General features: G+C 42.6%; 1 protein-coding gene across 8 annotated transcripts in view; it reads left to right on the top strand.

Moving 5' to 3' along the window:
- TRPM3 (transient receptor potential cation channel subfamily M member 3) overlaps positions 1-17066 on the top strand; it is an 803813-nt gene that overhangs the window by 698894 nt on the left and 87853 nt on the right. For 4 of the 8 annotated variants that reach the window (XM_086684993.1, XM_086684997.1, XM_086684994.1 and 1 more), the window contains 4 exons: positions 3384-3484; positions 5099-5233; positions 8963-9013; positions 16975-17010. In XM_086684993.1, coding sequence (XP_086541119.1) covers positions 3384-3484; positions 5099-5233; positions 8963-9013; positions 16975-17010 — 323 coding nt within the window. The remainder of the gene's footprint in view (positions 1-3383; positions 3485-5098; positions 5234-8962; positions 9014-16974; positions 17011-17066) is intronic. The other 4 variants (XM_086684995.1, XM_086684999.1, XM_086684996.1 and 1 more) reach the window with 1 other exon arrangement.

Here is a 17066-nt window from a genome sequence, read left to right as displayed (position 1 = left end):
ACCTTGCCTTCATGATTTTAATGTCAAGGGAAGGTTAAAGACCTCTTATTCTTAAAAGCTTTTGGGGAGCTTTTAAAAACTGCAGTGCCCAGGACCAATGAAACCAGAATCTCTGGGATGGCTCCCAAGTATCAGTCTGTTTTAAGCTTTTCAGGCAATTCCAAAATATAGACGTAGTTGAGCATAGGGTGACCACCCATCCAGGTTTGTGTGGGACTGAGGGTTCTTTCAAGAGGTGGAAATTTCAGTGCTAACACCGTGACTCTCCTAGGCAACTGGGCTGGTTGGTCACCCTGGCTGAGAACCTCTGATCCAAACTGCCACCCAGGATCATTCTTGATGTACTTTCAATTTTTGAGAAGTCAAGACTCATTGGCTTCCTGCTTTCACTTGACACTTAGGTAATTACATTCAGGTAACTCACATTGACTTTAATGTAATGTCAATGACTTTGCTTCCTCCTATGTGTTCCTGTTCAGACTGTGCTGCGACCATTGACTGGGTGACATACAAATCTGTGGCATACAGATGGCAAAGGGAATGATTAAACCATTACAGCAGGTCACCCACGACCAGCAGAGCAGCTAAGGAAGCAAAGGAAAGTATAGAGTGCTACCTTTCCAAATGCAGCCCCAGTGAGCCTTCACTTTTTTTCCTTAAAAGTGATGATAGTACATTTTGACACGTTCCTATTTATCACTTATTTACACCAGTTACCCTAGTATTAGTTTGCAGTTTCTGATGTTACCCCCTGAGGTGATAAATAATTTTAATAGAAAAATCCCTGTATGAAATGAATTAATATTCATCATTCCAAACGCTAATTAATTTACTACAAGTATACTGAATCCATCAATGCATGGGCACCAGAATCAAAAATGCCCTTTGACCTGTGAAGAGAATGTGGCACACAGCTCTCTGGGGCCTTCGTTATTCAAAGGGAGGTCTCAGATCATCAGCACCAGCACCACCTGGGAGCTTTTTAGAAATGCAGAAACTCAGGCTCCACCCCAGATCTGCTAAATCTTAATCTCTAGAAGTGGGGCCCAAGAATCTGTTTTAAAAAGCTCTCCAGCTTATTCTTTTGCATGCTCAAATTAGAGAAGCGCTCCTATAGAGAACATTTTGCTCCCCTAATTCTTAACTTCAACATCTCAGAGCCAAGAGGAAAGAGGCAAAGGGAGGCAGCAGAAGAGACATGTAGCACAGTGGTTCCCAAGCCCTGGAGCGCATTGAAAACACGTGGAGATCTTTAAAACTATCAGAGCCTGGCCCCCACCCCAAACAATGTGATGTAATTGTTTTGGGGTGCACTCTGGGTGTACAGATGTTTTAGAAGCTTCCCAGGTGATTCTCCTGTGCAATAGACTTTGGGAATCACTGATACGGTCTGATCACCAGCAGCCCTATCTACAGCATTCCAGTGCTGAAGAATCCAGGAAAATGGGCAGGACTAGCATTTGCTGTCCCTCCTTCCCTCACAAACATCAGAATCCGCAGACATGGAATGAAGGAAAAACTCACTGGGGCTTAATCTCACCTCTGGCATGATAAATGCTTCTTCTGTTTACCTTCTGTTAGTAGCTACATGGTTTTTTTTACCTCTCTGGACCTCAGTATCTTCGTCTATCAAATGGAGATAATAAGACCCACTTCTCAGGATTTGGGGGGACATTGTACATGATAATACATGGAAGTGCCTAATATTTTGCCTAGCACATATTAGATGTCCAAAAAATCTGAGCCATGTTAAGAGTGCTGTCTCTGTACTGTGCTCCCCTGCTGGTGGGACCTCTAGCAACATGGAGTCAGGCAAATATTTAGGGACGTCTCCTGTTCAGGGTACTAAGGATGTCAATTGCAAAAACCCTGTTTACATGTGCACGTTCACTATATGGTTTCATTTTAGTCTCACATTCCAGTCAGTAAACAGGATAATTCTTATGGTCCCCGTTTCACAAGATGATAAAACAGTGGCACAGAGAGGTCCGCTGTTACATAACTGCAAAATAGCAGACGTTGGTCCCCTGACGGTAGCCCAGCATTATCTCCGCCTACCATTCTCGGCTTCACACCCAGCTGCTTGGCAGGTTACATGTATTGACAGGATGCGTCGATCTAGACCAGCACTATTCCAATAGAACATTCTGTGATGATGGAATTGTTCTGAATCAACACTCTCCAGTTCATAGGCCAGCAGCCACATACGGCTACGGAGCATTTGACATGTGGCTAGTGTGACTGAAGCATTAAAGTTTATTTAATTTTAAATAGATTTAAACAGCCACAGGTGGACAGCACAGATCTAGCCACCGAGTCTGGAGAATGAAAGGAGAACTTAAAAATCTATTCCGGTGGCTTCTACCCACAAATCTAAGGAAACCTAAGTCATTTCTTTTTATTCTCTTAAAAGATCTTCTTAACTCTTTTTCAGTAGAGTGGCAAAGCTGGCTCACTAAGATACGAGGACACTGTTACCATGCGACTTACAATTTGAATGATGCGTTGCACCAAAGATTGGCCAGTAGAAACAAAATGTGTCGCAGGGCAACGCTTCTCAAACTTTAATGTGTGCATGAATCATCTGAGATCTTGTTAAAATATAGATTCTGATCTAGGGTAGGGCCTGAGGGTCTGCATATGTGTGTGTGTGTGTGTGTGTGTGTGTGTGTGTGTGTGTAGTTTGTTTGTTTGTTTGTTTGTTTATTTATTTATTTATTTATTTATTTATTTATTTATTTATTTTGAGAGGGAGCCAGCACATGCATCAGCAGGGGAAGGGGCAGAGAGAGAAGGAGAGAGAGAGAATCCCAAGCAGGTTCCGCGCTGTCAGGGCGAAGCCTGGTACGGGGCTCAAACCCATGAACTTTGAGATCATGACCTGAGCCGAAACCAAGCATCAGATGCCCAACCCACTGAGCCACCCAGGCACCCCAGAGGGTCTGCATTTCTAAAAAGTTCCCTGGGTGATGCTGCTTCTGCTGCTGCTTGGCTCCGTGGGCCATACTTTGAACAGCAACACTTGAGCAGTAGTCTTCAATGAGCTGATTTTGTCTCCTTCCTCCTGGATGCATTTGGTGGCATCTGGAGACACTTTGGATTGTCGTGACTCGGGTGGAGGTTGGGGGTGTCACTGGCATCCACTGGATTGAATTCAGGGATGCTGCTAAATAGTCTACAATGTACAAAACGGCCCCCATGGTAAACAATTATCCTGCCCCAAATACCAACAGTACCGAGTCGGGGAACCCCTGCTGTACAGCTGAGTCTACTCCCCAAGAAGAGGGGGACTGACCAGAGAGTAATGGAGTAGGTCTTCTCGGCATAATAACTGATCATTGTTTTCTCTCTCCCACTCTTTTCCCCTACTTGTCTACACACAGGAGCCAATGCCTCGGCCCCGGACCAGCTGAGCTTAGCTCTAGCCTGGAACAGAGTGGACATCGCTCGCAGCCAGATCTTTATTTATGGGCAGCAGTGGCCGGTAGAGTATATGTCATCACCCCCTGGAAAGCCCACTCGCGTGGGCAAGTGTATTTGCTTAAGAAGTCTCTGAGAGCGGCTTGAGAAACTGCTGCCTCTTCTCTAGGATGGAAATGTTCCCTTGCAGCCATCCTCAGCCTCAGCCCCTTTCTCATATTTAGGAAAACACTGCCACCTGGTTGAAGACGCCACAAAGCACAACTGCAAACATTCCAGACATTCCCATCTCTGAGTGGCCTTTGATGGCAATTTTCAGCTGCAACCGATGCCATTTCTTTTACACGTCTAAAAAAAAAAACCCGTATAAGACAAAAAATGGTATCAATTAAAATTAAGGAAGGAGTGGAATTAGCAGTTTGCTTCTGGTTGTCTTGGAGGTCGCCGCTTCTGAGTCGTGGCCACCCCAGGCTAGCACATGGCTGAGTCGCACCTCGGGATGCAGAATTAGCAGGTGCCATCTGGTCCTGGTGGCTGAGCACAGGCCCTCCCCATCCCCAACAACCACACAGAGGCAACCAAAGCTTTATATAACTGTTCTTGGTGTGTTTCCCTCAATTGACACTACCAAAAATAAAAACTTGGAAAATTGGCTATTGGGCGGCTTATGCATGTGTCCCCAAGAGGCGGCCAGCAGTCTGAAATTTGATCTCTGTGCCCGGAATAACTGAAGGGCAATGCCCTCATGGGCAGGTCTTATTTAACCCTTCCTTTCTCCCAGAGAGCTTCTGCCTCCGATTGAGCCCCTGTCTTTATTTATAGTGCTGCTAATGGATTGCTAGTGTGGAAAGACTGGTCAAGGAGTCTGGACACTGGGAAATTTTTGTGAAAGGAATTAAATAAAACCCTAGTAAACAGACCAAAGAACCTACATAATTGAGGGTCTCTGCACTGAAATGGGTGAGACAGAGTCAAGGTAGTCTAACAATGAAAAGACAGAAGAGCCTACTTTTTTTTAATGTTTATTTTTGAGAGAGAGAGAGAGAGAGAGGCAGAATGTGAGCAGGGGAGGGGCAGAGAGAGAGGGAGACACAGAATCCGAAGCAGGCTCCAGGCTCTGAGCTGTCAGCACAGAGCCCAACGCAGGGCTCGAACTCACAGACCGTGAGATCATGACCCTGAGGCGAAGTTGGACGCTTAACCGACGGAGCCACCCAGGTGCCCTGAGCCTACTTTCTGATCTCTTTGCTAGGGTCCCTTTTTTCAAGGTGGCCAAGGATCTAATTCAGAGCCTCAGAAAGAGGGAAACAAGGGCAGCAAAGTAGCCAGTTCGGCATTTCACTAGTGTTGCAGAAGTTTGGTCAGAGAATTGGGAAAGGAAAACCTTGTACACCCTTGTACCTTCTTGGGATCCAGAAGAAAAAAGAGAGTCAAGGAGGAAATAGCTTTTGGAAGTAGAAACCTTGAATTTTATTTGCAAAGACAGACCCCAAAACACAAGAGAGATTGTGGCTGTCCCAAAAGTGGAGGTGGGAACAGTCTTGCCAGCATGTTCTTGGATGTGCTGAAGGTTTACCAGATATCAAAGGCATCCATTTCTAAACTGTTCAGGTGAACAGCACCAAGCAACTGCATCCCTGGACCCTGGGGCAGACTAACTCAGTGACTTGATTTGCAGGTGGGGTCTTTGGAGCAAGCCATGTTGGATGCCCTAGTTCTGGACAGAGTGGATTTTGTGAAATTACTCATAGAGAACGGAGTAAGCATGCACCGTTTTCTCACCATCTCCAGACTAGAGGAATTGTACAATACGGTAGGACCAAGCTAAGGCACTTTTTATTTTCTCTGTGTTTTTTGTTTTACCTTCTCCTGCCCCCCCCCCCACATGCCTGTGAGTCTCTCCCCTCCCCTCCAAATGCATGGATCATTTTCCACAAATACTCCCTTAGACCTGTAGACGACAACGCCAAGTCACCAAGATCCCACTTGTTTTAACTGCTCAGTTGTCAGTGGAAAGCTAACATTCTCAGATTCTTACACAAAACCACAAGACTCTGGGAATTAGAACACAGTTTATACTATAAGCCCAGAGGGCATTTGAGGCAAGCAGCAGAGGAGAATTGATTTAACTCAACGCATCAAAAGGAGACCGATTAACTATCCTGCATCATCTTGTTATTCTCAGAGCTACCATCATTCATCCCCTTGCCACCAAAATGGAATAAAATGTAATACTCCTTATTTGGAGTTGCCCCAAAATATTTTTTGTATCATGTAATAATTTGCCAATTCGTTTACTAGGGATACCAAGGAGTAACCATAAAGAAAAACTACTATTTATCAAGTTTTTTATACTATTCAGTGAGTTAAGTACATTGGCTCTGAGCTGAGACTCATTAAAACCCAATGAAGTTTAAAGAGTAGATATTGGAACCTTCAAGAGGAGAACAAGGTATTTGGAGAGTACAAATGAGGAAGGTTAAGAAAAACTTTCTTCCCAGAGGCTCTGGACCTACTCAGTACTTGTTCTTTTAATTTCACATTCTACCAGGACAAACTCCTTTGGCTCTCCAGTAGACTTCTAATGTGACATCCTTACATAAACTACATTGCTCCATTTCCCAAATACTCTTTCAATCCATCTGTGATTAACATGTTGGGGAGGTAATTCCTATGATAAATCAGAAGCAGTATTAAATATATAAGCATTCTTAATCAAGGTCAATAAATTTTTACTTGGAATTTTTTTTAAAAAGAGTAGACATTGTTTTCCTCCATTTTACAGATAAGAAAACTGAGGCCAAGAAGGGAATTGGTTTATCCAAGACCACAAAACTCCTAAGTTAAAAAGAAAGCCAGTACTGAACCAACACTTCTGTCTCAGAGGTTATTCTTCTCCTCATTGGTCATAATGCTCCTCTATTCCACCACCCACAGCACTAATAAGATGGAACTTACTGACCTATTCTCCAGCCAGTGGTGGGTGTTAGATGCTGCCACACTGGCTCTATCTCACTCCTGATGCTGGAACTAGAAAACAGGTTAGCAGAGTGGCTCCAGGTTTCTGTGTCCTCTGCAGAGTTTTCTTAGTTCTGCATAGTAAAACTTCCAGTAAGAATAACAGACTGAATTAAAAGAAAGACTAGGAGGCCCCAGCTTCCATCCCCATAATAAAGATCAATAATTAGCCATAGGAGAAGTGGATAAATTCCTAGAAATGTACAACCGACCAAGCCTGTATCATGAAGAAATAGAAAAATTTGAACAGACCAATCAATAACAAGTAAGGAGATTGAGTTAGTAATCAGAAACCTCCCAACAAAGAAAAGCCCAGGAGCAGGTGGCTTCACAGGGGAATTTGGTGGATTCTACAAAACATTTAAAGAATTGACACCAATTCTTTTCCAACTTTTCAAAAACATTAAAGAGGAGGCATTCCTTCAAACTTATTTTAGGAGCCAGCACTAATTACCCTCACACCAAAGCCAGATAAGGACACTACAAGAAAAGAAAACTATAGGCCAATATCCCTAATGAATATCCATGGAAAAATTCTCAACAAAATACTAATAATCCAAATTCAACAGCACATTAAAAAGTTCATACACCATGATCAAATGGGATTCCTTTCCTAAATGCAAGGATGGTTCAATAAATGCAGATCAATAAAGGCATACCACATTAATAGAATGTAAGATAAAAATCAAATCATCTCAATAGGTGTAGAAAAAGCATTTGCAATGTTCAACATCCTTTCATGGTAAAATCTCTCAATAAACTGGATATAGAAGGAACACACTTCAATATAACAAAGGCCACTTGTGATAAATTCACAACTAATATCATACTCAATGGTAAAAAGGTTGAAGATTTTCTCTCAGAGATCGGGAATAAGTTAATACTGCCCACTCTCTCCACTCTTATTAAACATGGTATTGGAAGTCCTAGCCAAAGCAGTCAGACAAAGGAAGGAAGGAAGGAAGGAAGGAAGGAAGGAAGGAAGGAAGGAAGGAAGGAAGGAAGGAAGGGAGGGAGGGAGGGAGGGAGGGAGGGAGGGAGGGAAGAAAGGGAGAAGAAAGAACAGAGGGAGGGGGAAAAAGGAATCCAATTTGGAAAGGAAGAACTAAAACTGTCTTTGCTGATAACATGATCTTATATATAGAAATTCCTAAAGACTCCACACACACACACATACACACACACACACACACACACACACACACACACACACACTGTTAGAAATAATAAATGAGGGGCGCCTAGGTGGCGCAGTCGGTTAAGCGTCCGACTTCAGCCAGGTCACGATCTCGCGGTCTGTGAGTTCGAGCCCCGCGTCAGGCTCTGGGCTGATGGCTCAGAGCCTGGAGCCTGTTTCCAGTTCTGTGCCTCCCTCTCTCTCTGCCCCTCCCCCGTTCATGCTCTGTCTCTCTCTGTCCCAAAAATAAATAAACGTTGAAAAAAAAAATTAAAAAGAAATAATAAATGAATCCAATAGAGTTTCATGACACAAAATCAATATACAAAAATCAGTTGCATGTCTATACACTAACACAGAACTCTATGAAAATAGAATAAAACAATCCCATTTACTTCACAATATCATCAAAAACTGTAAAATACTTCGGGATAAATTTAACCAAGAAGTAAAAGATCTATAAAGTAAAAATTGTAAGACACTGATTAAAGAAGTTGAAGACGACACAAGTAAATGGAAAGATATCCCATAGCCATGGATTAGAAGTGTTAATGTTAAAATGTCCATACCACCCAAAGCCTTTTATAAGTTCAGTGCAATCCCTTTCAAAATTCCAGTGGCATTTTTTCATAGAAATAGAAGAAACTGTCTTAAAATTCACATGGAACTACAAAGGACCCTGAATATCCGAAGCAATCTTGAGAGAGAAGAACAAAGTAGAGGCATCACATTTCCTGATTTCAAACTATTTCACGAAGCTATAGGAATCAAGACAGTATAGTATTGTCATTAAAACAGACACATAGACCAATAGAACAGAGTTAAAAGCCCAGCAATAGATACATGCACATGTGGTCAATTAATATTTGAAAAGGGACCCAGATATTTAAACACAGTGTAGAGGATCCTCAAAATATTTGGGGCTGAGGGGTGGGGAAAATGGGAGATGTTAGCTAAAGGGTATTAACTTTCAGTTATAGGACAAATAAATTCCAGGGGTCATATGTATAGCATGGTGACTATAGTTAACAACACTCTATTGTATAATTGAAAGGTGCTATGAGATTAGGCTTTAATGTTCTTATCATAACAACAACAAAACGGTTGACAACCTCCTTTACAAAGACTGAACCTAGAAATCAAATGCTCTTTCTTGAGGAACCACAATCCCAAATTCTGCCAGTGTGTGTGTTTGGAAGAGCCAGGTACAACTGAGCAACTAGAACAAGGCTCATCATGAAGAACGACCCCCTCCTCCGCCAGAACCCTTCCTTCCAGATCCTTCTTGCCTTGCCAATGAGAGCCCCTGACTAGCAAAACCATCTGATTCTTCTTTATTGTTTTCAGAGACATGGGCCCTCAAATACATTGTACCACTTGGTCAGGGATGTCAAAAAGGTAAGAACCCTCTCGACTGCAGGTCGGAGGCCCTGTCTTGACTGCTTCCTGTGATTAGAAAGCGCCTGTGTTTTGCATGCACTGCCAGAGCGCTCCTGTCCCTGCGAGACGCCTCATTTCAGGACACTGTTGTGTGTGTTGCCTTTTAACTATGACATCTTTGCTTACAATGCAGCTGTGGTTTTACCTCCAGTCTCCGTGGTTTTAGATGCTTTCTTTGGACATAATGTTTTTAGATAGCGGAACGCTAGGCTTTGCCCCATGCTGTGTGGATTTATGCCATTGCCTGTTTTCTTCCTTGCGCCCCTCACTGTTCGGGGAGCTGGTTTCCATGTTGTGTGACCAACCGTAGGAGGTATCTGCACATACCAGCTCCTGATGCAATGCATCACTGTCACTCCTAACACTATACGGAGCTCAGGAAACATAGCTCAAAAAGTCTCAGAGAATCAGAAACTAAAATGCATACGTGCATTCCGTTCTTCTAACGCTTTATTTTTTCCAGCATATTTTTTCACGTTGACCATCTAACTTGAGGGGAGGTTAAAAAAAAGAAAAGGAAAAGGCAGTAGGTTTGGATGAAGCAGAATGATTCCCATATTACAGAGATAGAGGCTGAAATGTAAGGAGGTGAGAACTGTAGTACGTGGTTAGGAAAGAGTTAGAATTCGAACTCAGGGCCTTCGATGAACAAGAATATACCAAACCTTTAGTGATGACCAGAAGCATGGCACTAATCTACGCTTCCTATATGCTTCAGCTCACTTCATCTTCGTGACAATTCAATGAAGTGAATTATTACTTTATTATTATATAGTATGATTCCTATTTGTAGGTAAGAAGAGTGAGGTACAGGGAAAGCTGTGTTTGATCTTAGCCAAGTGCGTGTTCTTTTGCCCCGTACAAGCTCTCCCAAAGATAACTTTAATTCTGAATCCTTGATAGCTGTTCCCAGTTGAAACTAATGTTTCAACTCCAAAGAATGGACTAGATGGGGGCGCTTTTCCCACCCCCAACACACACACACACACACACACACACACACACACACACGCACGCACAGCCACCCACACACACACAGCCACCCACTAGTTTGTAGCAATTCTTCACCAAAGCCCAAAGGACATAGTCAGAGAAAGCTACAAAATAAGGTAAAAAATATATGGAGTCACTGTCTAGAACTTCCCTTAGGAAAAGTAGCCACTTTTTAATTTTTCCCTTGAAAGCCAAGTAAAGGTCCTGGGGCTGCTTAGAATGTACCTATTAACCAGCTGGACCTTTGCTAGTAATGAGTAAAGGGGACAAAAAACAAAACAAAACAAAAACCAAAAACCCCTTCTGTTGGCTCTCGGAAGCTTTCCTCTCATCTCCACATGACTTTACTGAAGGATACTTCATCTGTTGTGAGTGAAGCCTGTTGTTCTTTCAAAGCAAGAGAACAGTCGCTGTGCAATCTGTACATCCAACGCAACCACCATTCTACCAAGATCACATCTTTCCTTGATCTGACGCATTGCGAGCCATAATCACACCCGCCCTCAACAGAGCCATTTCTCTTACCCTCAAGTCTTCCAATTTTGTGTAATTTATCCTGGCTTAAAACTGCCTGGCAACTAAAGAGGGGGAAGTGTCTCAAAAGATTCAATGTACACATTTAACACATATTCTTTGCCAAGATATATGTTGCTCACATTCAATAAAATGTCCTGAGGGTTTTTTAATAATAAATAAGACATCGTCCCCCTCACCTTGAGCTAATCTGTGTCGCTGCAGGAATTGTGAGTCTTTCTAGGGCGACAGCTATGCCTTTGTCCCTCAATCCCAGCCATCGGCCAATTTAAGCCTTCAAATAAAGTCACTGATTCACCTCCAACTCCTAGTTTTTCGATATCTTGACTGATTTCCAAAGGGATTTTTGCAGTTAGATTATACTGAGTATAAATGATCAAAACACCTCCTATTAGGTTCTCTTCTTTGTAGGACTCTGCTTTACGATATCATTTTCTCCCTTCTGAAATCTCATTAGCTGCCTACATTTGCCCCTGTCACTTGCATTAGAAGGCATGTATATTTAAGGGAAGGGTTTTTTAAAACATCTCAGCTAAAGATGGACTCCAAAAGTAATAGAAACTAACAAGAAAGACCATGATGGTTAGGGTTTGGGAGGAAGGAATATTAGGAGCATCTTTATTTTTCTTTTAAATGTGATCCAAATTTTGGAGCAAAAATACATAAAGATTCATTTAGGTACTGATTTATTAAGTGGAAAAAAATGATTACAAATGGTCCAGGATAGTTCTGAACTGGCTTATAAGAACAATTCATCCTTTTATGTGGGAAAGGAGACAGGCTTTAAAATGCTAAGAAAACCTTGGGCAGTGGAAGCAATTTTCAAAGTTAAAGAACTTGATAGTTAGCATGCGCTTTGTGCTTTAAGATTACAAGACTTTATATTACATGTTAATTGATATGATCTGTGACAAAAAAAAAAAAAAAGTGAACCAGTAAGTGCTAAGCCCTGATAAAAAATGCTATTCTGAACCGTAAACACAGTGTTTGATGCTATGTCTATGAGATAAAATGCAAAGAGCTCTTATGGACCCAGGGAGTGCGTTTAAGAATAATCAGCTGGTCCTACGTTTATCAGTATGGTCTCTCCAAGTCGAATTCTCCTTTGACATCAACAGAACTGAATTCGGAGAAATGCTCCCAAGCTAGTTTCAAAAATCTTTATTTATTTATACCAGGGGAGCATTGAGGTCAACGGTTTGTTATTCAGCAACAATCAGAAATTTGAAATGATAAAGGCCAACTCAGTCCCCTGTTTTCCTGCATAAATCCATGGGACTCACCAATGCTACATTACAGCAGAGTGGCCCGAGTCTGTCTGCTTTTCCGTGAAATTTAACTTGCCATTTTTAGAAGCTAACTGTCTGCTCAATTTGTGCCTCTGTATGTTTTCAAGTACTAGTTTTTCCTTCTTAACTTACATGTCCTAAGACTTCAGATTACCTGGACTCTCATTCCCCACCAAGGGGCCGGGGGGGGGGGTGATATCTGAGTATTATATAGAAGTAGTTGTGAAATTATGATAGCTTAAAATTCATTCACATGGGAATTAAGACAGGGCTTTGCAGAATGGAGAGGTGGGAGAAAAGTATTTCAGACCCTCGTTAGGTAAAGAAAGGACATTTTCATAATCCCATCAGCCAAATTCATGCAGATTTCCAAAAGCATTTTTAATTTTTTAAAGGCTGCCTGCTCTAGGGGCACCTGGCTGGCTCAGTTGGAAGAGCATGTGACTCTTGATCTCAGGGTTGTGAGTTCAAGCCCCACACTCAGTATAGAGACTACTTAAATAAATAAGACTTAAAGAAATAAAATAAAGGGTTGCTCGGTCTATAACCATGCCAACTATTGTGGGACTGTCCTCTTTGTCCATGAACTTTTGCCAGAGTAGTCTTTTCTCCCCCTTCCTTGGTAAACCTGACAACCAGCAACCATTTGATACCCGACGTACATTAGAAGGAAACAAGCCCGTTTTGAAGGCTTGTTATAAGTTTCCATGAAATGTGTTTCCCAAACAGCTGAAATCTGATGGTGAACGTCATGAGCTGACTTCTGAAAAAGATTTTATTTACAAGAGCCGATCTAATACATGCATTTAAACTATTCTTTTAATTAAAAGTCACCTTTAGGAGGGCATGGATGAAAATTTCAGAGTAGCGGCTCATGGCTTGAGAAAGAGAGACAACGTTTTCAAGTTGTCAGATGGTACCTACCAATGAAGCCAAGCTTCTCTGTTTCACTCTGTGGATCAAAGTATTTGAGTCACACAGCTTGCCGCGTGCTGGTAAGGCATGAAATGGGACATAAGTGTGCAGGCATTACCAATTGCCAAAGTAAATACCAAAAAAGGGAGGAGAGACTAATAGAAACAACAGACCAAAGGGGCATTATTCCAGTATCATTCTTGAATTCCTATTTGAAAAGCATCCAAGCATAGGAAGACTCCTCCAGAAGGTTTTTGGACATTACCTGCGGTATATGAGGTGCCGTTCACGTTCTCTGCTTTTTCCAGAGGAGGTGGATGTGATAAGCACAACACCATGCCTGTCTCTGGGCTCCCAGTTCCACTAACCAGATTTCAGGGGCGATTAGTGGAAACCCCATCAACGGTGCGAGTTCTGGACAAGAATCTTTGCGCGGTGACCTAGCAGCATAGAAAAAAAAGAGCAGCCTGCCAGGCAGTGGTCAGACAATCGGACCTCTAGAAATAGGCGGGACCTTAGAAGTAACTCTGTCCCAAGTGCCTGTTTTCAGAGTGTAAACTGAGGAACAGAGGAAGGAAGTGATCTCCTCACGTTCACAGAGAGGCACAGCTAGGGCCACCGTGCTAGCCCAGCGCTATTTCCACTGCCGGGTCATACGCTGGGTGTTCTCTGCATCTGTGACATCTGAGGTCACAGGTGGCCACGGCCATCGGCACAGCACCTCAGACATGCCCCAATGTTACCAGCCCCCTCAAAGTTCACCCAGCACAGATATGTCGCAAGAGGCCGAAATTGCACCCGATTCTACAAATTATATGAAACCTATTTCTTCTTCCCCAAAAGGTTTCCATTCTTCCTAGTAGAAATTGTGAAACTAATTTCCCTTAATTTCTCTGCTTTCCAGGCCTCGGTGCTGGTGGGGGAGGGGGCGATGAGGACAGATGCAATCAGTCTTGCAGGCTTTCAGACACATTACTTGGTAAAGTAAGCTCTCCCTCCTCCAGATATCACTTTAACAAGGGCATCTGACTCTCCTTATTTCTAAATCCTCCAATCTGCTGTTTTCATTTGCATCGCCTTATTACCCATGTAAAACAGAACAGGCACCTAAATGCTGGTGGAACCCTCACCAGCTTCGGTTAGGTGAACATCGCCCCCTTGTGGTCAAACAGAAATGCAGGCCAATTCCTTTAAGGCGTTGGCTCAAAGCTAAGCAGAACCCAGAAGGCTCACTAAATCCTTTCTCCTACTTCAGACCGGATCACATTTAAATCACTTGAAAATAATAAAGATTTATATGAGAAGTGCCTACAAAAAAAAAAAAAAGACTCCAGCACTTTCTTTTGTTGTATATAAACCTAGTAGCCCTTTGTGAATAAAATAATTTGCAAAAAATGTTTTACTGGCCCGTCTCAAATTTTTATTGAATTTTACCACGATCCCTTTCCTGATAACCCCCCACTCTTCTAGACAATTCAAAAGCATAATTATTGCCACTCACTTCAGGCAATATTTGTGTCTCATTCTTAGAATTCAAACTGATGTTCACACATAGGTTTCTCAAAAGAAAATATACATAGGTGTTAGGTTTGCTGTTACTCATGATTCAAATTTAGAGAATTCTTACAGGATTAAAAATAGGGCACAAATTCATCGACTTGCTATGATTGCTTTTCAGTAGCATCACACAAAATCTTTTAGGGAATTTTCTGAACCCTGGGACTCAAGTATTATATAGAGACCATAGGAGCCATAGAGTTGCACCCATTCTACAGGGAAGCCTTGAGGGAAACCAGTTGATTTACGAAGGACAGACAGAAAGAAGCCCAAGGCAGTTGATTCACAGCCAGGATTCTCCACCCTGCCTGCCTCACAGTGCCCAGGAAAATAACACATATGCGGGGCCTCTTCTGTGGGTCATCCTTGTAGACGCAGATGAGATGAGGCAGACCCAGAAGGGTCCAGACTTTGGGGTTCTTTGACTCTTGAAATAACAGGCCTGTCTAACTGTCAGCTACAGCTGACGATCCAGAAACCCACAGCCTTGTTAAGCAGTCCCAAAACAATGGAGAAAAGTGGTTGCATGAGTAATATTTGTAAACTCAGTTTCATGTTTATGGAAAGGGCAGTGCATGAAAAGTTACTATCTAAAGACTTCCTCAAAGTTCCCTTTTCTCTGTTTTTGCCATGCTTTGCATAAAGAAGTCAGATACTTGGTCTTGTCTGACCACCTGAGGATAGCTTAACTTGCCAACACAGGCAGATTCATGAGAGAGTCCTCAGAGGAGATTCCGAAATTCTGAGAATGGTTGGGGAGGACAATAAGACCATCTTTAGGAAGGGACATTTTGGTTGGGATTCTGATGAGCCAAGGTCAAGGATGTAACACAAAGTGCTTCCACCGCAAGTGGGATGGCTTTGCTCAGCTGCCTCAAATTGGGTCCCCAAGCCTGCTTTGTGCCCCAAGCCAAGGGAGAGGTGGAGCTTGATGGGCAGGGCTAGGAAGGGTCGGGGGCGGCAAGGGAGTCTAAAGAGCAGCACCAGGATCTCCTGTGCTTAGGCTGCTGCTTCATTTGCTCTCCGTTCATTCCTTCTCGTTCCTATTCCACTGAGAACACCAATGGAGCGATAGGCGTATTTCAAGTCGGTTTCCACGGTGATACGGGGCTATCCCAAACAGGATGACTCACAGACTGTGGCCAGTTAGTTCCGATACTGACAAGAACACAGTACTGAAAAACCTGAAACTGAGACTTGATCCCAACCACATCCATTAATTTCACTGTTTTACTCATTCACATTCTTACCAGCAAAGATTCTGAATGCCTACCACACACCAGCCACTATAAAAGGCACTGGGGATACAAAGATCAATAAAGCAATTAAGGCTATGGGTTTGATAGGGAGGATACAGTGGGCCACCTCTAACCCTGAACCCCTTGCAAATGTATGCTGTTGACCATAGCAAAGCTGAGGAAGCATAACTGAAAACCTACCCTCAGTTAGCAAAACAATTTAAGCTGATTTCCTTATGATGACTATACACTGTAAATTTTCCGATTTTGTCATGTGAGCCCACCTGAACCTTTGTTACTAGAACAGCGATTCCACAAACTTTGGTGCATATCAGAATCACCTGGAGAGCTAATAAATCATGTAGAGGCCCATACATTGAAGCAGGACAGGGGCCAGGCCTTTGTACTGTCACCAAGTTTCCCAGGTGGTTCTGATGCCACCGAAATTGAATAACCACCACCAAATCTCACACAGCATCTGGAGTGAGTCCTCCATTAAGGACAAAAGTAGACAAAGCCCTCGTGCTTCTCCTATATATATCCAAGGGCATAGTGCAACGGCTCCCTACATAGTGTGGTACCCTTGCCATTCATGGTATAGGGCATACTTTTGCATCAAGGAAATAAACCAGACAGTGAATTAATTAATCACACCCTTTGAAACTCACTGTGTGCTCAGAACTTCCCACAAATGGAATTAATCCTTCCTTGACCTAGCAGAGCCAGTATCTTTCCTTAGACCCTATAGAGCACCTTTTAGGTGTAGAAGCCAGTAATGAGTAGACAACGGTAAAACCTCTTGTGTTTTCGCACCTATATATGCAAGCAGCTGAAACTTACCCCATAAGAAGCACTCTTTGAAAGAAAATATCCAAAATCTGCTTAATTCTGGGAAAATAAATATTCCCTTGATAGAATCTCTTCTGATGCCACTGTGTTTCTCTTAATAACCACCAGCGGTGCTCCTAAATGACTTCATCCTGACATCCATCTGCTCTCCTCCTGTGAAAAAGGTGCCAAATTTGTTTCATTGTTAATAGAGGTCTTCCCAAGGGAGATCTGAACTCTGAGCAGAGTCCACCTGATGCAGGCCCTGGTAATAACAACCATCTTCTGGAAGGAGTCTTCATTTAGTGAGCATGAAGAGGTCAGCAAGAGAGAGGTAACAAGCCTGGGCCAGAGGCAGAGCAGCGCAGGGGGCCCGGAGAACATCTGGGGGAAAGGAGTTGCTAGCGACTAGGACTCGTAGCATTTGCCATGTCAAGCCTTGTGTTTCTTTCTGCTACACTGGTGTTTTTTTCTCCCCAGCTGAAGACTTGAATAAATATTTTGATTTTCTGTTATTGCCGACGATTACTGCATCTTCTTATTTAACTTATGTCTTCTTTCCAAGCGAGAATATCCAGGTTTCGGTTGGATCTATTTTAAGGTGAATTAATTAACCAGCATAATAATACATTCATATGTTTCTTTTTTAATTATTTT

This window comes from Puma concolor, chromosome D4 (assembly GCF_028749965.1).
Source record: "Puma concolor isolate L17-30 chromosome D4, mPumCon1.1.hap2, whole genome shotgun sequence".
NCBI lineage: Eukaryota > Metazoa > Chordata > Mammalia > Carnivora > Felidae > Puma > Puma concolor.
This window is presented reverse-complemented; position numbering and strand designations above follow the sequence as displayed.